The 22,978-nt window shown below is 49.6% G+C and overlaps 2 protein-coding genes across 2 annotated transcripts in view; one reads left to right on the top strand and one right to left on the bottom strand.

The window, feature by feature from the left end:
- Nucleotides 1-1,352: 1,352 nt before the first annotated feature.
- Pcdh12 (protocadherin 12) lies at nucleotides 1,353-15,378 on the bottom strand. Its single transcript, XM_005380715.2, has 4 exons — nucleotides 11,688-15,378; nucleotides 8,276-8,373; nucleotides 5,572-5,723; nucleotides 1,353-2,208 (listed from the first exon to the last, which is right to left on the bottom strand). Exons 1-4 carry the CDS (start codon nucleotides 14,556-14,558, stop codon nucleotides 1,787-1,789), a joined length of 3,543 nt encoding a protein of 1,180 aa, XP_005380772.1. The 5' UTR covers nucleotides 14,559-15,378; the 3' UTR covers nucleotides 1,353-1,786.
- Nucleotides 15,379-22,448: 7,070 nt separating this feature from the next.
- The window catches only part of Rnf14 (ring finger protein 14), a gene marked incomplete in the record, with an annotated part of 29,650 nt that continues 29,120 nt past the window's right edge, over nucleotides 22,449-22,978 (top strand). The window contains 1 exon segment of the mRNA XM_013512340.1: nucleotides 22,449-22,526.

The following is a 22,978-nucleotide window of genomic DNA, read 5'->3' as shown; positions in this document are numbered from 1 at the left end:
CCTGGAGCTTCAGTACATATACCAGGGGATTCTGTCACCTTTGTTTACACATGTATTCATTTCACACAGCTATCCAACAGATACTCAGTGAATGCCTTTCTGTGCACGGTATCTGCCTGGTCAGGCTGCAGACCCTGCCTGCTTGGTCTCCCCTAGCCTTTCTCAGTGACCTGCAGAGCCCAGCTCTACGCACCAGCTTGAAAACCACAGATCTTCACTCTCACTCAGAGGTGATGAGAAATCCTGAAGTGCTTAACCTCAGGGGCCTCATTTTCCTCATCTGTGAGACAGAACGGTGATGTCACACTGCATCCCAAATATGTGGCTTTCATGATTCCTGGTGGGGAGGGTGGGGAGAACAAACAGGGGTAGAGGACACTGGGACCACGGCTGCTCATGTGTGCTGACCGCTGGGGGAGCAGGAAGAGGAACTTCCATTTTCGGTCTCCAGAGAGCGCCACACTACTCAGAGCTATAACTGCTTGGTAATTTCCAGGAAAATTACAAGGCTGAGCCTTGGGAAAACATTTGTTTTTTCACTGCCCCTTCCCTGGAAGGTTTGCTGCTGTCAGTGTTGATTTCATAGGCCCAGTTCAGGTACTGCCCTCTGGGGTCTGGATTCATAGCGCCCAACCTGCTACGACAGCGGAAGAGTTACTCGTAAACAATGTTTGGGAATGATGACTTCTGCATTGCAAGGCCTACTCTCTGGGAAAGTGCAGGGCATTGCAGCAGGTCAGATCCAGGTTTCCCACCCTGTGCTTTACAAGTGCAGAGCTGTGTGACCCTGAATGGCTTTGGGAACATTCAACAGAGTTCCTAAAAGGAGCTCAGCAAGTCCACTGCTGTTTCACTGGCAAAAACTCAAGCATGGATCTTTTCTTTTTCCATTACTTGGCTGGCAGTCTAATGCCAAGGTTCAGGGCATGGGTTTTGGTGTCGGGCCAGCCTGCGTCCAAATCCTAGCTCTGCGTCTGTTCCCTGTTCAATCTTGGGAGTGACACTCAACTTTTCCAGGCTTCATAAGCGTGAAGGGGGGATAAGAATACCTCCCTCCTAGGACTATTGGAAAATCATATTAAATCCTATTATAAAGCCTGGTGCTTGGCTTGTATAAATGTAGAGCATTTATATGAGCTTTTTTTAGTCCTGGTTTTCCAGCTGAGAAGCAGATTACTGGATAACAGGGGCGTGGGGTCAAGAACACACACGTCCATCATCTGCATGCCTGTCGCTGCACCGGCATGCCCCACAACTGTCCGGCCCAGCATGACTTTCCTGCCAGGGATGGAGTAACTACTCTTACTCTGTTACCATGCCTTCCTCCCTCTGAACAGGTGCAAACAGGAGAATGAGTGGCTGTTTTTCCTTTATTTGTAGGACAGGCAGCATTGCCTTATGTCCCCAGAATCTAGTCCTCTGCCTCCGGTAGCCAACAAAGCCACCTTCCCTGCGTGTGATCCTCTGAGGCATCTGTCTCCACTGAGGACCGGCCCTTTGCGCTATGTGTTTTGCCAGCAAACACTTCTGCCACACTGTCCCTGGTCTCCAAAACATTCCCAGGGCGCCTTTCAAGAGGCTGCTCTTCTCAGTCAGTCAGCTGTTAGTCCTATGGTCCTGCTTCCTCTGTTGGCCAGCAGTAGTCACCCTGAAGTTCTGCGGCCAGCTCTGGCCAGTGAGTTTCAAGGTTTTAGAAAACAGCTCATGTCCCCCTGCTCCTCAGGGCCTGGGCTCTCTAGCATGTCCCAGGAACCTCCTCCTGGCATCCAGAGGCCTCCGGCTGTGCTCACAGGAACCTGCTGCTGCCACTTCCACTCCTGTCCTCAGCCCCCTTCTTTCCACCTGGGCCCTCCAGCACCTCCGTGTTGGAGGCCACACTGGTGGCCAGGTCCAGACTGAGGGTCCTACCGCAGACGGACAGCCGCCGCAGGGCCTCGGAGGCAGCCTCCACCGGCACCTCGGAGCGCTGCTCCAGCAGCATCTCCAGCAGCGAGCTCATCTCCGAGAGGAAGGTGCTGGCCAGCCGTGTGCCCGCTGGGCTTAGCTCAGGTGCTGCTGCCACCTTGCCGAAAGTCTGGAAGGTCCTCGGCTCCTCTGAGACTGCAGCATCTGGGGACATCACATTATCTCGGTAATTGGTGGTGAGTGGCAAAGAAAGCCTTGCCATCCAGGCCGGGTCTGGGGCGCTGAGCCGGTCCAGGGCCAGGCCTGCAGGGGACAGAGGGACACAGTGAGGGCCCGGCAGCAGGGAAGGGCCCGGTGGGTGGTGGGGCTGTGGGCAGGGCAAGGGAAGGGGACAAAGGAGGGAAGGGAAATGGCAGAGGACAGAGAGGGTGGCGAGGCAGGGACAGGAAGGAAGAGGCCCTGACAGGGAAGCTTGCTGGCAGGAAGGCTCTCGACAAAGCGACAAAGCACCAAAGTGCCTAGCAGGGCCACACGGGAGACTAGCAGGAGGACACTGAATGAAGGAATTCTTCAGTGTGTCTGGAGAGCTTCCCTGCTCACAGAGTGTTCAGGCCTAGGCGTCTTCCCTTCGCTCGAGGAGGCTCACGCCTTGGAGAAACTTCTGCCTTTGTAGTACCTGCTGGAGGCTGGGGTATGGATCCCCCTTCTTAGGCCGAGCTGGATTTCCTGGCTTGGCACCACCTTCTGTTCATATGCATCATTACACTGACCACTCACTAGGCACTTTGTGTGTCAAACCTCTTACATCATTATCTCATTTAAGGTCTGCACCGGGCTTTGAGGTCAAGAGCGTTATCTCCATTTTGCAGATGAGGAAACTGAATGTCAAAGTGTTTAAGTCACACATCTGCTAGGCAAGCAACCCGGATTTGCCCCTGAGGTGTACTAACTGTGAGATTGGACTCCTAACAGGGTAACTCTGAAGCCCAGGGGACTGCACTTTCTGCTCACTCTCTAAAGAGCTTGCTCTTTCCCTGGGGGATTCCCAGGCCTGCTAGGGGCTGCGCTGTTACCACCTCCCCATACCCTCAACTCCTCCTCACCTTTCACCTCTCAAGCAGCAGGAAACCCTGGCCTAGAGTCAGACTGGAAGGGAGCTGCCTGCCGGGAGCCTGTCCCTGGAAAAGGACCCTGGCAGTGGCAGTGGCAAAGTAGTTTGGTGCTTAGGAATTTAAAAAATTGTCCCCTGGATTTCCAATGCCACCTTCATACTTCTTTTCCTATTTCTTCCATAGGAAATCCTGTCTTGGAAAACTAATTCCAGACCTGATGTCAGAGGTAGAGATGGAAGAAAGAAAGGAATGTATAAGTTTTATGGTTAAAAAACAGTATCTTTCGGGAAAAAGAGGCCACACATCTAATTTAACATGTATTCAGTGTTTGCTTCAGGTGAGCAACTTTAAGATCCATACAGGATTAAAAGACTGAAAGGAGGCCAGGCATGGTGGCACACATCTATAATCCCTGTACTCTGGGAGGCTGAAGCAGGAGGATAGAAAGTTCAAGCCCAGCCTCGGCAACTTAGTAAGACCCCTGCCTCAAAAAAGGGCTGGGGCTGTAGCTCAGTGCAGAGGCCTCAAGTTCAGTCCCCAGTACCAGAAGAAAAAAAAAAAAATGGTCAGAGGAGATAGGGTAAATTATCCCTGCACAGAAGTGACTTTTTTTCCTCCTTTTTGTTTATCTATATTTTTTACATTAACTGAATACTGCTTCTGTAATTTGAAAAAAATTATTCTAAAGTACACCTAATCTTGTTTTAATATTGATAAATGATTCTGTGTCTCTCACTTGGTTCTGGATTGTGCAGGCTGGGAGGCAGGCTTGGGTCCTTGCCCTACTGGATCTTGGGGTCTGGCCTCATGCCTGGGACTTAGCGAATGTCTGTTGAATGATTAATGAACATAAATATTGATCCTCGGTATTTGGGAACTGTAAACCTTAGTTCCCTGAGACTGTGAGGCGATAAGGTTAGAAGGAGCTCTGGGAGATAAGAATCAGACCTTTCCTTATACAGTACAAGGGTCAGCTGCAGGAGCGCAGCTTAGACTGGGAATTCATGGGGCATCACCCTCCCAGGCCAGCTTTGGGTTCCCCTGGATTTAACTTCTCAGCTTTGCGACTAGTAGTACTGTGACCTTGGGAAAAGGGCTTAAACTCTCTGAGCCGCCTTTTCCCCTCACAAGTGGTGAGAAAGTAACACTCATCATTGTGAGAATTCAATGAGCTCATCCAACCATAAAATACTGTCGTCATCACACCCTCAGGTGGGGCTTGTATCTGATCACCAACACTCAGCCTCCACCCCAGGCCCCAATGAGCAGCAAAAAGGCTTTGCTATCCCTGCTTCTCTCCTACCTCTCACTGCTCAGTGCCCCTGGGCTGTGGAAGGCAGGTCAGCTTGGGGACCATGCCCTCTGGTTTCAGTCCAGAACAGAGATAGACATATAGATAGAAGCCAAAGCTCTATTTGCTAACCTTGTGAGGGTGCTAACCTCCTGAAAAGTGGCTGGTGTCACTGAGGAACTGAATTATTTCATTTTATTTCATTTTAATTCATTTAAATTTAAATAGCCACATGTGGCCAGTGGCTACTAGATCACATGGGCAGCACTGTAAAATTTAGTCACACTCCCTGTGCTAATAACCACTCACTGCACAGCCATAGGCAAATTATTAAGCACCCTTAACCTTCGGTTCTTTTCCTTATGAAATGGGGATAATGAATAGCCCCTCTCACAAGATTTTCTCAGGAGAAACTTAAAAAGGGGACTAGTGCATAAAAAGCATGCCGTGACCGTTAGCTACATTTTTTAACCAAAAAAGGGCTGTCCCGCCATGCCTTCAGCACACTTGCGGCCAGACGGAGCCCAGGAGAAATAGCTTGTTCACGACAAAAACAGCAAAGCACAGCGTAGGGCAGTTGGGCGCAGGGCGGGCTGCCTACCACGTGGGTCAGTGTCTACCACAGCGGGCGGGGTGGCTGACGGAGTCGTAAATTAAAGTTTACATTATGTCCTAATTGTCACGATTGTTTCTCTACCAAAACGAAGAATTCTTTTTGTTTCAATTAGAAGTGTTAGCATAGTAAAGAGTTGACTCAGTTGCCAGGGTGAAAGGTCATTTAAACACATCACAGCAAAGCAAATGTGTAGTTTAGGAATTCAGACTGGCCCGGCTTTGACTTCCCTTCAGTCACTGAGGAGCTAGGTGACTTTAGACAGGCTCAAGGTCGGTTTTACCACTGAGAGCTTCAGTTTGTTCCTCTATACTTGGGAGCTAATAATATCTACCTCTGAGGACTGCTGGGAGGTTTAAGGGAGGTAAGTGTATATAGGGTGCTTCCTAGTGCATGGTACACACGAAGAGCTCAGTAATCATTCACAGTTCTTACCATGCTTTTTAAAATTAATCACCAAAGTAGAACTTGGTCTTTAGACAAAGGAATTTTTTCTGAGGCACCAGGGGAAGTAAAATGTTGCTGACGTTCCTCCCCAGGAATAGAATAGCTGTTTCCCTGCAGTGGATTGAAGCAGAACTCTGAAGCCTCAGCACTGGAGGGAACTTTGAGGACAGAGGTAGCACTGGGTCGAGCTGGTGAGTCCCTACCTGTCTGGGGGTCCAGCAGGCTCGACAGCTCTTCTTCTAGCAGCCGCTTCACGGAGAGGTCCTCCTCGGGGTCTAAGGGTCCGTCCTCCAGGTCTGGTTCTCCCTGCCCACCAGCACTGACCCCTGGGCCATCTGTGTCCGGGACTGCACTCCTGTGAAGGAAACCGACCAGTCACAAGTGGGGAATTCCCATACGGGTTTGTTCTTTCATGCCAGCATTCATTTGTCCATACAGGGAACTGAATACACCACCTGGCCTTTCGAGTCAGACCAGCCTGGATTATGATCCTGGCCTTCCTGAATACTCTTTCCTCGTCTGTCAGGTGGGAATAATAAGTAACATCCACTCGCTTGGTATCATGAAATGAGACTGTGTAGGCAAGGGTTTAGCGTAGTGGCTGGCACGATGTGAGGACCCAGTAAGCAGAAGTGAGTGTGAATTCACAGGCACCGTCACTCACCCCTGTCCCTCCTGTGCCTCTGCATGGCACTGAGCAAGAGTCCGTAAACTTCTTGAGCCAGTGCAAGCCGTCCAGCCATCCTCAGCCAGGCAGGGATTTTGTCTGTCCCATTTCCTTCTCTCTCACCAGTGCGGCACACATAGTTGGTGTTTAGTAAACACCATGGAACAAGTAACTGAACACGTCTTCCTCCGTATTTAAGCCACATCTCACACCAGAAGAGCGGGCCTATGGGGGATTCTGCTGGGTGGGGCATCCTGAAGATGCGCATCTGTACCACCTACGCTGGCTCCACCCCGGCCCCTCTACCTCGTGGATCCTCATCAAAGCAGATGCAAAGGCTCGCTGAAGAGCTTTGAGGCTTAGGAGTCCTTCCTGGTTGTAGCCCCCACCACTACCACCGCCACATGGCCATTTCTGCTGCTAGGAAGAGATTGGTGGGGAGGTGATGACTAGGATTTATTGAGCCATGATTCTTTTTGTTTTGTTTTGTTTTAGTTTTTGCTTTGCTTTTTGAGACAGGGTCTCACTATGTAGTTCAGACTGGCCTTGAACTGACTGTGTAGCCCAGGATGACCTTGAACTCACGGCACTGTTCCCTGCCTCAGCCTCCCGAGTGCTGAGATCACAGGCGTGCGCCATCACGCCCATGGGCCATGATTCTTAGGCTTCATGCCATGCAGGGTACATGTGCTGTCTCACCTTAACCCTTCACATGTGTGAGGAATTCACTTGTCACCATCCCCATTTTACAAATAAGAAAACTAAGACTTGGGGAGATTTTACAGCTTGCCCAAGGTCCCCATGGATTAAGCGAAAAGCAAGATTTCAAATCCAAGCCGACATGACTCTAGAATGTGTGTACTGTTAGGGCTCGAAAAAGGATACCCCAAATTGAAGGCCTCAGAAGCAAAGTGTCTCTCTGACTTTCTCTGCCCTCATCTTGCTCATTTCCTGTGGGGCAAGCCACAGAAACTAGAGTTCCTCTTTCCCAAGGTGTGTCATAGTAACCAGATCCACTCTCCTGAAAGGTAGCCATAAAAGCCAAAAGCACTAGCCTTAATTTCCCCCACCTTTCAGTGTAAGAGTTAGCCAAAAAGAAGTTCTCTGACCTACCTTCTTTGGTTTTAGGTCATAAGAATCCCCTTCCAGAAAGGAAGGAAGGAATGCTGCACAGAAAGGCCAAGAAAAATTCAAACCGACAGACCTTTGTGGGTTTCCCCCTTAGTCTGTTTCCATTACTCATACCCTCTCCATCCAATCATATTTCACACAGCTGCCCCTGCTTCACTGAACGTAAGTGTAAAAATCATTCACCCTGCACCTTTGGGTCTTCAATCCAAAGGCTCCTATGTCACATAAAACTATGATCAAAAAATTGTTTTATGGTTTTTTGCTTCTGTTAATCTTTGGCCAGTTTATTTCAGCAAACTCAAATATTGAAACTTCAGAGAGAAAATCTGGAGTTCCCTAGAGCAGTCACCCCTGCTGTACACTACCTCTCACCATCCTTGCAAAAAAGAAGCTACAAATTATCGGAACAAAAGCACTGAACGAGGAGTCAGGAGCCCTGAAGAGCTGGTCCCAGCTTTGCCATTCACTGGCTATGTGACCTTGAGCAAAGTCACTTGGAGGGGAAAGAACTTACAATTGTTCGTGTGTGCTAGGTGTCAGAAACTGGGATATTCAGAATACATTCGATCCTTAAATGATTACCGCATCACTACAAGAGAGGTGGCACAGCTTCCATTTTATAGATGGAGAAACTAAGTCCTAAGAGATTATCTGGGTGGGTCAAATTTACATAGTTTGGTTGGATCAAGCTGCTTGGAGCCTCCATTTATCCAGCTCTATCAGGAGATTGGATTAGGTGTCTTCTGTACTCTCTTCCTGCTCAAACGGGCACACCCACAGGTCCACATCCATATATATTATGTGTATGGGTCAAGAGAAAGAAAGGTGAAAGTTACAGATTTTAAGCCAATTTATAGCACCCCTGTAATCAGGGGACAGCTAATCAGAGCTCAGGATGAAATAATTTCCTTAGTAGCTCTGGGTCCTGTAAATACTATAAATACAGCAGCCCCAGGACTTGACCTCCCCATGGGGGAGGGATGCTTCCTGCTGTGCTCACCCAGGGACCTGCATGTAGGATATGTGCATCCTTCCTCCCCTCACGGAGGCTGCAGGGGTGCAGGGCGGCCAGTGGGGCCCCAAGACGTGTGGGGGTACGTGCTGCTTACCTGCCAGCGCCAGACTTGGCCAAGTACTTATTTCCCCGGTGGTTCGGTTTGGGCTGGAATTGGCCCCGATGCAGCAAGGACAGCAGCTGGGAGATTTGCTACAAGACAGGAAAAATCTGTTGACTCCACACAATTCCGACCCAGCACACTTCCTCGCCGGATGTTTCCCTCAACACTGGTGCTTTCTTTTTATAGTCTTTCCTCTGGCTTCAGATGTTTGTATGATCAGATGGGGGATGGGTCCTTGTAACGGAGACCAGGACCTGGGGTGCAGCGCCCCTGCCTTGCCATGTCACCCAAGACCTGGTTGTGGGGGACAGCGTGGGGGCCCTCTGAGCCCATCTCCTCATGCTTATCCCCCACTCCCAGTGACTTGCTTCCAGTTGACTCTGTGTATGGGGCAAAAAAGGCATTTCCTGATCATAAAGGCATTATTACTTAGATAAGGGTTGTCCTTAAGAGTTATTTTCCCCTCTTAGCAGTATTTGAACACTGACCAATTTATGTGGAGCAGATGTAAGACTTCACAGAGAAGACAAACGGTGCCATTTAATCATTCACTTGTTCACCCTTTCATCTATGGAACAAGCATTTAATAAGTGCTTGTTTGGGCCAGGCACCGTGCTTGCTGCAGGAATAAGAATGAGAAGGAGATTCTGTTGCTGTCCTCTGGGAGCTCATGGTCCACCAGGAAGGCAGGGAGGGGTGGTTACAACAGGGAGCTGCATCTGAATGTTGGAAAAGCATGGGGTGCTTAGGAGAGGGGGCAGCAAATGCAATTTAAAACAGGGAGGAAGTGTGTGTGGGTGAGTGGTACGGGGGGAAGTTTATTCATTTATTTTATTTATTTTCTTTTGAGACAGAGATCTTACTCCTTGGCTTGGCCTTGAATTCCTTGGCTCAAGCGTCTTTCTGCTTCAGCCTCCCAAGTAGCTGGGACTACAGCCACACCACTGTGACCTGCTTTCGTTTATCTCACCGCATGTTTCTTGTGTTCTATCACATGCCCAGGATCTCTGCTCAGACTCAAGGCCCCTCAGGAGGTCGGTATGGAAGGAAAGTGAGGTCTGGGTGAGGCTGAAGGGCTTGGGCAGGAGCCCTCAAGCCGAAAGGTTGGAGCAGAGGACAGAGCAGGTGAGGTGTCAGTGCCAGACCTTCAGGACCTCGTGAAAACGAGGCAACAGACCAAGTCCTGGGAGACTGAGTTCTAGTTCCAGGTCGTTTCTGGCCTGTTGTAAAACACCAGGCAGGGTTTTAGACCTACTCAGACCTCAGTTTCCTCATGTCGTATCTCTAAAGCGAGGCTAGCCTTCTCCACAGCATTGTCAGCATTCATTAGATGATTTAAAATAGGTAAACCTTTGGGAAGGCAGGGTTGGGATTGTTAGTCTCAGAAACGCTTCTTTCAGCCCCTGGGCCCGACCTCGCTCCTCTCTGGGGAGACCCAGGAGTGCCTACGTCAGAGGAGAGTGGGAGGAGGAAGGTGCTGGGACTGGAGCTGTGTTGTGACTTAGGAGGGTCAGAGCCCCCTTGCCTGCCTCAGGGCAGATCCCACTGGCCACGCCAGGCTCCCAGGAGACACTGAGCAAAGTCCCCGCACACCAAGCTCTGTGCTGAAAGCACCATTCAGGGAGGGTCACTTCATAGGAAGAGCCCAGACTCTGGAATCAGCCAGATTCGGGTTCACGTTCTAAATGGGTCCCTGTCCTAGTTCCCATCTATGTGGCCTTGGGGAATTACTTACACATTCTGAGCCTCAGTTACCGTAAGGGTTAAAAAAAAGTAAACAACAGTGAGCCCCAGGTCATGCAGTGGCTGTGAGGTTTACATGAGCCCAGGTATATAAATCATTTGTTAACACATCCCATGACAGACTCTTGGTAACTGGAGTACAAAATCTTTGCAGCAGCCCAAGGGAGAAGACACGGTGACACTCATTTTTGGGGGATAGAACCTCAGGCCCACAGGCTGCAAGCAATTAGAGCTGGAACTTGAACTCAGAGGTGATTCTGCTGGGTACTGTGCCGCTGCCAAGACATGAGCACTGGGCACCTTGGTCTCCTCCCTTCAAGCTGACTCCACCTGGGCACTTTGCTTCCATCACCCACTGCCTGTCTCTGCTGTCCTGTCCGCCAGCACCCAGCACCATGTTTGGCAAAGCATTTGTTGAAATAAGGGAAGGGAGGATCAGTGAGGAGAAAGAGGGCTCTGGGCAATCTCCAGGCCTCAGGGACCGCTGGGCATGATGCCTAAGAGAACAGTTAGGCGCTCTCCAGGTGGCTTCCCGGGAAGGGGGCATGGGAAGGAAACTGTGTCCTTGCTCCACAGGAAGCCTGAGCTGATGGCCTGGCCAAACAGAAGAATGCCTTGAGCGGGGAGCCCTGCACGGTGAAAACACTCCTGAGTTCAGGGGAGCAGACAAGGGTCTGCACTCAGGCACTATCCTGGAAAGGATTCCTCATTCATGTCTAGTAAACCTAGAGTCACTGGACAGCTTGTCATTCATCATCCTATTTAATCCTCAGTGGCAAGGAGGTAGACCCAGGGTAAGTTTGACACTGTAACCTCTGTTTTATAGATGAGGAAAATGAAGCTGCACTGTTAAAGCACTTGCCGCGGGGTGCCTGGCTCCTAAGTGGCTCTGTTGAAAGACTCAGACCTGCCCGATTCCAAAGTTATAAGGTTCTTCTGTTGCTGATCCTGCAGGACCAGCTAGTAAGCATTTGGGGTCAAATGCAATCCTGGAGCCGGAGGCAGTGGTCCCCAGGCTCGCCTGTTCCATAAGGAGTTGGCGCAGAGGCAGTGAGGGCGCACAGAGGCAGTGAGGGCACGCAGAGGGCAGGATGCAGGAGCAACAGCAGCCTTCTGCTGCACACTGGCCACATCCAGACACACTGTTCTACGGGCAGTAAGGGCGCTGACTCATTTTATCTGTAAGCAAACTTGGGAGGTGGGTGCTGTGAACAGGGACATCTTCAGCGAAGGGGCCAAGTAACAGCGGTGGGTAATGGCTAGGTAGAGGTACAGCCAGGATTGAGACCCAGGCAATCTGCTCCTAATTTTGCATTTCTCATAACTACATTGTTCCAGGTACCATGGACAAGTGCTTACTAGAAATTAACTGATCGAATCCTCAGGACAACTCTGTGAGGCAGAAACTTACTATCATTCCTAATTACTCCTCACTTAACATTAAGGAAGCAGTGTCAGAGACTCTGAGTAATTTGCTCAGGATCACACAGTAGAGATCTGTTGATCCTGGAGTCATTGCTACTCAAAGAAAGCATTCATTGTAAAGTGCTAGGTGAGCCTAAGGAATGAATGTAAGGAAGGTGAGGGAAATAGGGATGTCTGAGGCTGTTGGCAAGAACCCAGGGGCGACCCGAGAGAGAGCTACCCATACCCAAGGTACCTGAACAGGGGGAGAATCCACAGTGATCTCCTCCACAGGGTTCCGCTCTGCAAAGGCAGCCACAGACAGACGGACCAGGCTTCGCAGAATCTGATGGGGGCCTGACTCTTTCTCAGGGGACACTTTGCCATTGAGATTCCGCTGCCGCCTCAGGGTTGCAGAGGAGGCTGGTGGGCTCAGGGGGGCCGTCTCGCTGCTCTGCTCTTCAGCCGGCCTTCCTGTGGGGCTGCCCTTCAGGGCCCTTGCTCGTGCCTGGCCTGGGGTGGGTGGGGACTCCAGAAGATTCAGGTTCTCCCGGGAGGCATTCCTCTGCCTGGGGTGGTTGAAAAGGAGGTTGACGGTGTCCTGCAGCTCTCGGCTCTCTGCCAGTGCTCCCTGGTTGCCTTGGTTACGCAAGGTCCTATACAGAGTTGGTGTGAGGTGAAAAGGAGCTTGCAGGCAGGGATCCCAGCCTGCTTCCATCATTGTTTCCTTGCCTATATCCTTGTGGGACTGCCCGACCTGGCCAGGTTCATCTGCCTGGCCCCTGATCACAGGCACCAAATGGATGTCTGCCTTCTGAATGTGTTTCTGGGGCCTCCTGGGTTGGTGGCGGTAGGTGGACTCAGCTTCCTGACAGTTGTAGGCCCTGTTGTCTTTCTTCTCTGTCCGGCAGATGGACATGAACAGGACCAGGATCGACCCAAAGATGGCCAGCAGTACAGCCAGGCAAATCACCATCAGCACTGACGTGCTCAGGACCCTGGGGTCATGAATAGCGTCCCTCAGATGGTCAATACTGGTGACAAACATGACCTTCAAAAGGGCTTGGGTCTGCAAGGAGGGGCTGCCCCGGTCCTCTACCACGATCTCCAGCTCCCACTCACTGCCAATGAGGCTGCTGCCGTTGGTGATATTGATGAATAGCTGTCCCAGGTCGGGGCTAAGGCCAAAGAGACGGGCCTCATTGCCACTTCGAATGCTGTACAGGAGCTCTCCATTTGCCCCCGAGTCTGCATCTTTTGCCACAATGGTCGCCAACAGAAATGGCTGGGGGCTGTGAGTGGCCAGTGGTAGTGTATCAGCATCTGCTGCGTCCAAGCCATTGGGAGTCTCGATGGGCACAAGAAGGTGGCCAGTGGAGGCATTTACAAGCACCAAGAGGCTGGCTCTTCCATTGCTGAGCACAGGTTGAATCACCTCTGGGGCATTATCATTGGCATCTAAGAGGCTGATCCACACAGAGATGCTGGATGCTAGCTGGGGTTGACCCCTGTCCTCTGCTATCACCCGGAACTCAAAGCTGGCCATCTCTTCATAATCCAGTGACCTCTGGGCAGTGACCACACCTGTGTTTGTGTCAATAGCTACTAAGTGAGAAATTGGGGAGTCCTGGATGCGGTAGGAGATTTCCCCATTGACGCCCAAGTCTGCATCGTGGGCCTTGATGGTGATGAGGTGAAGAGAGGGTGGGTTGTTTTCCCGAGTGGAGACCTCATACCAGCTCTTCTCAAACACGGGTGCATTATCATTGGCATCAGTGACCTGAATGTGGAGCTGTTTCTTGGCTGATAAGGGGAGGGCTCCTTGATCCTGGGCGAACAGAGTGAGGGTGTACTTGGGCCATTGTTCTCTGTCCAGCGTGGCGTTGGTTAGTAGCATGTAGGTGTTGCCGTTAGTCCTTTTCAGCCTGAAGTGGTCCAAATCTTGATTCAGCCAGCAGTGAACCAGACCATTCTTTCCTGAGTCCAAGTCATCTGCTATGACAAGAGCAACGAAACTGTCCTTGGGAAGAGCTTCAGACACCAGTGATGACTGGGAGGCCCATGTGATGTGGATGCTTGGGGCATTGTCATTGACATCCAGAACCTTGACAAACACTTTGCAATAGGCTGGGATGGAATTGGGACCCAGGTCCCGTGCCTGGACATCCACCTCATAGGCAGGATTCTTCTCATAGTCTAGGGGTTGGCACAGAGTGACCTGGCCTGTCTTAGCATCGACACTGAAGGTGTGCAACACCTCTGGAGGCATGTGCTTGCCAAGGAAGAACTCTACCTCCCCGTTGGGACCTTGGTCCAGGTCTGTGGCAGTCAGGTTTATGAGGAGTGTGCCGGGGGCAACATCTTCTGGGATCTGTAGTTCCAGTGAACTCTCAGAAAACACAGGGCTATTGTCATTGGAATCCAGGACATTGACCTTGATCAAGCTGGTGCCTGACCTGGGGGGGTTCCCACTGTCATAGGCAGTCAACACCAGATCAAAAAATGAGCGGACTTCCCTGTCCAGCTCCTTCACCACCATAAGTTCCGCATGTTTCGTCTCATTAGGCCCCACAAAGACATCCAGGGCAAAGTGCTCGCTGGGGGACAGGCTGTAGGAGTACACGGTGTTGGAGCCAGTGTCTGGATCAAAAGCTCTGTCCAGGGGGATCCGCGTGTGTAGAGAGGCGCTCTCAGAGATTTCCAGCTCCTGCTCACCTTTGGGAAACTGTGGCTGGTGGTCGTTGATGTCCAGAACTTGGAGCTCAACGTGGATCAGAGCCAGCTCCTCTTTCACAAGTACATCAAAGGAAACCAGGCAGGGATCCTGCTGCCGGCATAGGCGCTCTCTATCCAGCCGCCTCGCAGTGCTGATCAAGCCATCCTCAGCGCCCACCTGAATGGGGAGTGCCTGAGGCAGCTGCAGGACCTGGAAGACAGCTCTCACGGGTCCGGGCCTCTCGTCCCAGGCCAGTTCCCGGGACAGCTTCCCTACCACTGTGCCAGATGGCACTTCCTCTCTCACTTGGTATTTCACCATGAGAGTGGCCACCTCCTGACAGTCCCCTGAAAGGAACAAGTAGCCACCTGGCCCCAGAAACCCCAGCAGAAATTGCAGAAGTGGCATCATGCTTACCGCCGGATTCAGAAACCGCTAGAGCTCTTCAAAGTCTGGGAAGTCCTCCAGTGTTTCCTGGATGGCTTAATTAGCCCCGTTCTCCTGCCGCTAGGCCGGGTGACACAACCTTGTCCCATAATTAGAAGATGGTGGTAGGAGTAGGATTCCCAGGCAAGGTCATCTTCATTGGAAGGATCTGAGAGGCCCAAGTACCGATAAAGTAAAATCGCCAGTCCACAGTAGCAATGATGGACGAGAGCTGGTCCAAGAGGAACTTGACCCAGAAGCACAGGATGTGGGGATCTAATTTCCAAATAGTTACTAGGCTGGGGCAACAGAGAAGCAGCTTTTTCCTATGGAAACCCCACCTACAGGAAAAGGGAGGGCTGTGAATTTCAATGCCAATTAGAGAAAGAGCATTTCCTGTGAAGCTGAGGCCTGCACCACCGCTGAGGAGGATGAGGGAGGACGAGGCTGGGCTCCCGGGACGGACCGGATGGGAAGGAACTGTCCACAGAGCAAGGCAGCTGCTGAGGGACAAGGGAGCCTCTCCATAGCCAACGAGCAGAGAACTTGAGCTTCCGCCTGTCTCTCTTCCCTCCTCGTCTCTATTTCTGTCTTTTCGCCATTATTCCTCCTCCCACCCTGGTCTTTTTCCTACACTTACTTATTCCTCAGTCTTGACATTGCCCTAAATACCGTTTGTCTCAGTAGGAAGCAGCTGTGATTAACAGAGCAGCCACCAGAGCTAAACTGCCAGGGTTCAAATCCTGACTTTGCCTATTAGTAACTGGGTCATCTGGGACGAGTCTCTTAACCTCTGGGCCTCCATTATCTCATTTTCTGAGTGGGCCTGAGGGTAAGAACAGCAGAGCGCTCAGCAGGAAATTGTGAGGATTAAATGAAATGATGCATGAAGGGCCTTGGCCTGGGCCTGGCCCTGAATCACAAACAGTGACGTTATTGCTTGTGGGGTCGGTGTTGTAATCTGCATACCTACAGCCGCAGCTAGCTCTTGCTCTGACCCTGGGGCAGCCCTTTGCCCACACTGACCCACAAGAGCGCCCATGGCCTGGGCTCCAGAAGCTGTGAGGGCCTCTCTGACCTGACTTGTACAGCTCCCCTCCCCCTCCCTTCCGGCCCCATCCCTGAGCTCTATTGTTCTCTGCATCTGGTCCAGCCTGAGTCCCTGTCTGGGGAAGCCCCGGCTTCTGCTCCTCTGGCTTGGAGACTTTTACACAGTTCCTACTCCCACACCTTCCCCTCTCTGCCTTTCATCTAAGTCTTCCTCCCTTCCTCCAATTCTTTGCTCCCTACTTCTTTTCATGAAAAGCAGCTCTCCCGCAGCTCCCGGGTGCAGCCCCTGGATGTTTTAAGGTGTGCGTTCTTCCCATTACCCTCCTCACACACATACAGAGGTGAGGTCCAGAGAAGACGTGAGTAGCCAGTTTGCTTAGGTGGCCCTTGAGGTGGCCTTGTTGCCTCCCATTCTTCTCCAGCCTTACACACCGCTTCGAGGTGAGTCTAGAGTTTTGTAAAGTGTTGGAGGGGCTGAAAATTAAGGCTAGCTTCCCCAGACAGGTGTTTGGAATTGGTCCTACAGGCCATCTACTACATCAGCCGGGGCTTGTGGGCATGGAGGCCCAGGGCACCAGGACTTGGGTGTCTGAAGAGCAGCCGTCTGTCTCCCCTCCAGCTCCGTCTCCGGTTTACTTTTATCCTGTACTCTACCCCAGGAGCTTTCCCAACCATTTCACTGAAACCCATTAAATCATAGGATCCAAGGGGTCTGAAGCTTGGGTGGCTTTGGGGACCGACAGGCCCTCACAAGCTTTGAGACACGGCACAGATGACTTGACCTCCGTGGGCCTCAGTCTCCTCCAGAGTGTGGCTGTCACCCATCCTATGAGTTTATGGTAAGGATGAGCCTTATGTGTGCAGGGCCCAGTGCAGGTCCTGGCATAGAGAGAGTATATCAGGACTATGATTTGACCTTTCTGCATCTTCTAGCTTATGCACTATATGCAGACAGCAATGATGCTCATGCATTTGCTCTCTTGTTTTCTTTTTTTTTTTTTCTTTGCTTTAGCCAGGAATCCTATCCTATTTCCCAGGTTTCCCTCTTCTCAAGTGTGACAAGGTGCTGCCTCTGCTATGAGGGGAGCCCAGTGGCCCCTTGGAGCACAGGGCCGCAGTGGGAGCTCATTGTCCTCTAGTGACAGACAGCATAAGTGACAGCCTCTTTTATCCTCTGTACCAGGCAGGTAGCTCTCTACCGAACTCTAACCCCAGCCCCAACCCCACAAGGGGCTTCTGGTCTTAGATGAGGATGAAGGAAAGAAAAGGAAAGAAAAAAGCCCAGTGTAGCTTCTCTGGCTTCAGGGTTGGAGGTCTGGGCGGCTCCCCCCGGAGGTGCGCGCTGAGTCCTGGTGGAGAGGAGGAGTTAGCCAGGGGAAGGTGGGTGGGCAGGGAAGAGGCAAACCAGGTGGAGGGGCAAAGACCTGAGGTGGGGATCTGGTTCCTTGTAGTTTTGGGAGGAGGAAGGTGAGACTGAGAACAAAACCAGGACTCATCATATGATGAAGGGCCTGGGGTCCATGCTAGGGATTTAAAACTTGTCCTGAAGGCCCTGCAGGAGCTTTTGAAAGACTCAAAGCAGGCTAGGAGAACACCATCAACCTGCCGGGCTTTGTCCTGAGTGTCTTACCCGTATCTTCTCATGCCACTCATAGAACCACCCCATCAAGTTGAAGAAGCTGAGCCCAGAGCATAGGTAACTTGTACAAGATCATGTAGCGCTGCCCTCCGGAAAGCTGTGCAGCTGCACTCTGGAAGATGGATTGGAGGGAAGCCAAGAAGAGGGAGGGAGGCCAGTTGAGTTCTGCGGAGAAGCTTTGACTTGGAAACCTCTAGTGGTGGCAGTGCTTTCAGAATGCCATCTGGTGGCCAAAGGCAGAGAAAAGGGCACAGAGGTACAGAAGGTACAGCTGGGGGACAGCCACCTAACCAGGACCTGTGCTGTGCAAAGGACACAACAGGAGGAGCTACGCACGCAGACAACAGTATCTCTTACGGAAAGCCTGCTGTGGACCAGTGCCCCAGAAGGAAAGAAAGGACTGCATGATCTTAGCTGTTATTTACACTTGAAAAGGCAATGTTACACATGATATACGCATACATGATAATATGTGTAACAAAATACGTCACCCGTGTCACACACATTTGTGTACCTGCGTATGTGTCACATCGTGACTGGGGCCGTGGATACAAAACATGGACTCAGTTCAGAAGAAAGTGCGAATTTGAACTGCAGTGTAGTTTTTATTGTTGCATGTTTAAGCTAAGAAGTGAAGACCAAATTTTAGGACTTCAAAGCTAGAAAACGGAGGCGCTGGACTTTTGGCAGGCAATCACCTCTGGGAACAAGGTCTCCATTTAGCCATTTTCTCTCTCTTCTGGCTGCAGGGGCCGGTTGACCCTTAGCAGCCTCGTGTCAAGGGGTAAATGGAGCTGTCACTAGAGTTTGTCCGGCAAGGCTTCATTTCTCTGAGTTTGAAAAACAGGTTTGAAGGAGCACAGGCAATATTCTCAAATAGGTTTGAAATGACTGAGGAGAACCTCCCTCAAGTCCTAAGTAGCTTTGAAAGAAGACAGACTTGGTACTGATACTTTTAAGGCCTTGCCCAGCCCAAACTTCAGGTCGCTTAGGCACTAATCCTTAGACATAGGGGAGGACTGAACGGGGAAGTGGGAAGGGTGAGGGGCAAAGGATCTTCTCGAATGATCCCGGCAGCCTTGGGCTGGGGATGTACCTCAGAGGTTGTCTAGCACGCATGAGGCCCTGCGTTCCATCCCTAGCAGTACAAACGCAAAAACAAGAAAATGCTGTAGTCTTGAGGTACCTTGCAGCGGGGATAAGTAGGGTGTGACTCTAGTCCTCTGGGGACTCTTAGGTCAGTGGATGAAGGTTAGGATCACTCCCCCCACCATGAACGTCCTGCAGGAGTGGCTGCTCACTCTCAGGGCTCAGGGATCCAAGGCCGGCTCTCTATGAATCTGCCGAGCCGCTGCCACAGCACCACACCAAGGCAGTCCCAAGAAGCCGCATCCTCAGGATATTTCCAGTCCAGAAGGTGGGAGGACCATCCATGCTCAACCATTTTTCTCAGCAAGCTCTTGTTGAAGTTAGAGCCAGTGTGTCCTGGAATCTTTACCAGGGGATCTGGCTAAATGTCCTGGGTTACTTGCTCCTGGTGTGACACTTTGTGGACTTTGTTGGGACAGAGAACAGATGTCCACTTCCATGAAATGACATCTCTTTCTGGGCCCAACACAGAAATGCCATGAAACAGAACTTTTCAAAACATGAAAATACTTTCTGTCTTGGCTAAGAATGCTAGTTCTCAAAGGAGCCTGGTGTCAGAATCTCCTGGAAAGCTTTGCAAAATACTGGGCTCAGGGGCTTGAAAACTCAGAATTCACCCCCTCCTTGTCTGCCAAAAATCATTCTGTAGTTTGCAATTCAAGCCCTTCCCGCTTCTAAAAGGCTTCGCCTCTCAGATCTTTGGGGCACAGGGTTGATGAGGTTAGTTGGATCTTTTTGTTGGAAAGAGAGGATAAGCAGATATACACCATAGAATTAGACAGGAGGAGGGAATGTTGAAAGTTGAAAAAATTATGAACATGGATCCACAAGCAAACAACAGATATTGAAAGGAACAGTTAGAGCTGGGGATATAGCTCAGTGGCATAAGTGCCTGCCTGGCAAGCGCAAGGTTGTGAGTTTGATCCCCAGTAGTGCAAAAAAACAAACAAATGAAAGGAACAGTTAATGCCTAATGGTTTGCTCACTCTTGCACACCTATATCTGGTGATCTGAACAACTTTGAAAATAACAATATGCAATATAACAACCATTGTTAATTTCTGATCATCTTGTTTTGAAATTCTGTATTGTTTTTATTGTTTTTTTTATTTTTTATTCTCTTTAGAATAAAAAAATGAAAAACAAAAGAAAACAACAGAGGCTTTGAAGGACATTGACTGGAGATAAGGACTTCTGATGAGTTGTCGCAAACTATATTCTTCATGATTTTCAACAAAATACAAGAAAAGACTGATATTTGTACAATTTTATTTTGTGCTCTGATAACCACAAAATTAGACCATGTGAGTTCTGGGTTGATAAAGGTCACCTACACATCTCTCCCCCCAGCCCTCACAGGGAAAGCTTGCTATTTCTGTTACACAGATTTAAATTTTTATATACTATTGCAATTCTGCTATGCACCTTATCTCTACCCCAACCTCACTGCAAACCCTGATTAAAACTTCTCAGGAGCACTAGGAACCTTACGGAGTCAAAGTCTAGAGCCAGTTCCCTAGCTTGCTAAGGAAGCCGTGGTGCTTTCCCGCTCAGTGTCCTCCCGGTCCCGACATGTCCCTGTCACCTGTAGCACTACTCATCGGACCTCAGTCCTCACAGGCTTTCCCTGTGTTTCTGCACACTCCTCTGTCTGCATCCTAGATCTCGCCTCTGGTTTTCCTACCTTCTGACCCTCAGGAATGTGCCCCAAACTATCTTCAGCTCTCTACTTAGAGTTATTAACCTAGATATCAAGTGCCAGATTTAGCAAATAAAAAGACAGGGTACCCAGTTAAATTTGAATTCCAGAAAAACAATGAATCCTTTTTTGGTATAAGTATCTTTATCTGACAACTCTGTCTAGCAATAATGTCTGCTCTCAACAGAATTATCTTTGCTTTTCCTTTCTCCCTCGACCCCTAGAAGTTTAGTTTACACAGTGAATTTGAAAATGTACCAGTAAACACAAAAGTCAAACATATTGACTAGGAGCATCATCTGTGCATGAATATTCAGAAGCTGACTCTGTTGATTGGCCTTGCTATGTACTCAGCATTTCTGGGTCACTCCAGGATCGAACTGTTCTCACACTGAAAGAACCACCCTAGAGGAAGCCCGGATCACAATCAGTCATTAAATCATTCGGTCATCCAGTCACTCACTTATTTGGTGGAATTCAGCATGTTCTTCTCCGCATACAAGGTCAATTTTTTTTGGCAAGGGGAGGTAACAAGTTGACCCACTTTCCCTTCCGCTAAACCATTGGTTTGGGGTTTTTTTCCTTCGTATAGAATCTAATCAGCCTAATTCTCTCCTTGCTTCAGAAAGGCTCCTGCAGGAAGGAGAATGAGTCTTCCCATCGTTACATAAATTCTCTTGGGACTTTCCTTTACAAGTTTATGACAGCCAGGAGTTGAGCCTGGAGCTCTGAGAGAAACAGCCACACATTGATTTATGATGGCAGCAGCTGCTAAATCTCACCTCTCTTTCCTTCTTACAGAGCCATGTTACCTTGAGGTTACAAAACTCTTTTCACTGTTATTCAGGGGAATAATAATAAAGTGCCAGGTTGCAAGTATAAACATGATCATTCTGTGCCTATTATTGTAAATCAAATTTTACCTTGCATCAGAAGCACAGAAAATATCTTATGCTGTCAAGCACCTCAAGCCTGGGTAGGAGACCGTCTTTGGGTAACCCTGGGATGACCTACGGTATTGTTTGGGCTGCACTGACCAGGGAAACTGAGCATGCAGGTCATCTGGCTATTCCTCCTTACAGACACAACTGACTGCTTTCCTTGAGGAAGAGTCAGCTTGGCCCAAGCGTGGCATTGGGGTCAATGACATGGGCTCAGAATCCAGTTGCCTGGGCTTAAAGCTTGGCTGTATAATTTACCATTTGCGTGACCATGGCAAGCCAGTTAATTAACTTTCTGTCTTCAGTGCCGTTAGCTTTATAAGAAGGAAGATAGGGCCAGGGATAGAGCTCAGTGGCATAAGCGCCTGTCTGGCAATTATAAGGTCCTGAGATCGATTCTTGGTACCAAAAAAAAAAAAAAAATTTAAAAAAAAAAGAAGATGATGATGAGGCTGATGACAACAGCAGCTACGCTGTGAGGTTTTGCTCAGTCAGTACATAGCATTTAGAGCACGGTCTACAGCATGGGTGGCGGTCTAAGTGTTAGTTATTAAGATTGTGCTTCCAGTGTAGCAGCTCCCAGATTTTTTTTTAAGGACAAAGCCTCCATTTGAAAAAACAACAACAGCCAATCCAAGTTTTCAGATTCCCATGTGATAATAGACTTTTAAGATTGATATGATGAGCACATTTACAAGGTATGGTAGAAAACTGTGGTTTGTGTTTGAGTTAAAAATTTTATTACAGTAAAAAACACATTGCCATTTACCCTCAAACCAACCCCCTCTTTAAACACACTTATCCCATTGTTCTTGTCACTTTCTGGAGCAGTTCTGGAAGTCCTTTTCATCAGTGTCTGTAGTCTTGCTGTTCTGGCTGCCTGCATGTCCTAGGTCAGTTCAAAACATTTACCTATCATGGTCATTTTGACTTTGAGGAAGAGTCAGAAGTTGCATGGGGCCAGCTTGGGCTACACAGTGAGTTCAAGACTATCCCAAACTGCATGGCAAGATCCTGTCTCTCCCACACCCCCGAAAAAGAAAAGCTGGGCGTGGTGATGCACGACTGTGATCCCAGCACTCAGGAGGCTGAAGTAGGAGGATCACCATGAGTCCAAAGCCAGCCTGGGCTACAAAGTGAGTTCAAGGCCAGCCTGAAATGCATAGTGAAGTCTTGTCTCAAAAAGATTTAAAATAAAAAGGAGAGAGAAAATTCAAAGACCTTCTTTATCTAATCCCTTCCTCAAAAACAGGCCCTAAAACTCTAACTCACTTTTAACATTCACCAAATTATCAACACTGCTTTGAAACTCTCTCCTCTCTATCCTGTGACCTCTGACATGAGGTCATGACGATGTCACAATTCACCTCTGCTCCAACTTTATGAGAATTTCCCAAGCTGGTTCCTGGGCTTCCGCACTTTTTGAGACAGAGATTTCTGGCACACATCTGGTCTTAGCTCTTGAGCACCCTAAGGTACGGCTGCCATGTGTTTTGCTCTTGGTTTTATTCCTTTGGCTAAACATGAATAATGACATTGATGAATGACTTTGCAGATCCTTCTTCCTTCCTTTTGTTGTATTGTTAAGAGGTATGTTTCTGACTTTGGGATCTATTCTGGGATAGTTTTCTGTTCTGTGACAATTAAGATTTATAGTAATACAGCTGGGCACAGTGGTGCATGTCTGAAATCCCAGTGACTTGGGAGGCCGAGAGAGGAGAATGGCAAGTTTGAGCCCAGCCTGGGCAACTGTGTGAGACCCTGTTACAAAATGTAAAATAAAAAAAGGCTGGGGATGTAATTTAGTGGTAGGGCACTTGCTTAGCATGTGTGAAGCCCTAGATTCAATCCCTAGTCTCTCTCTCTCTCTCTCTCTCTCTCTCTCTCTCTCTCTCTCTCTCTCTCTCTCTCTCTCTCTCTCTCTCAC

Source organism: Chinchilla lanigera, unplaced genomic scaffold, assembly GCF_000276665.1.
Source record: "Chinchilla lanigera isolate Chin_1 unplaced genomic scaffold, ChiLan1.0 scaffold00014, whole genome shotgun sequence".
NCBI lineage: Eukaryota > Metazoa > Chordata > Mammalia > Rodentia > Chinchillidae > Chinchilla > Chinchilla lanigera.
The sequence above is the reverse complement of the archived record's forward strand: the minus strand, read 5'-3'. Positions and strand labels throughout refer to the sequence as shown.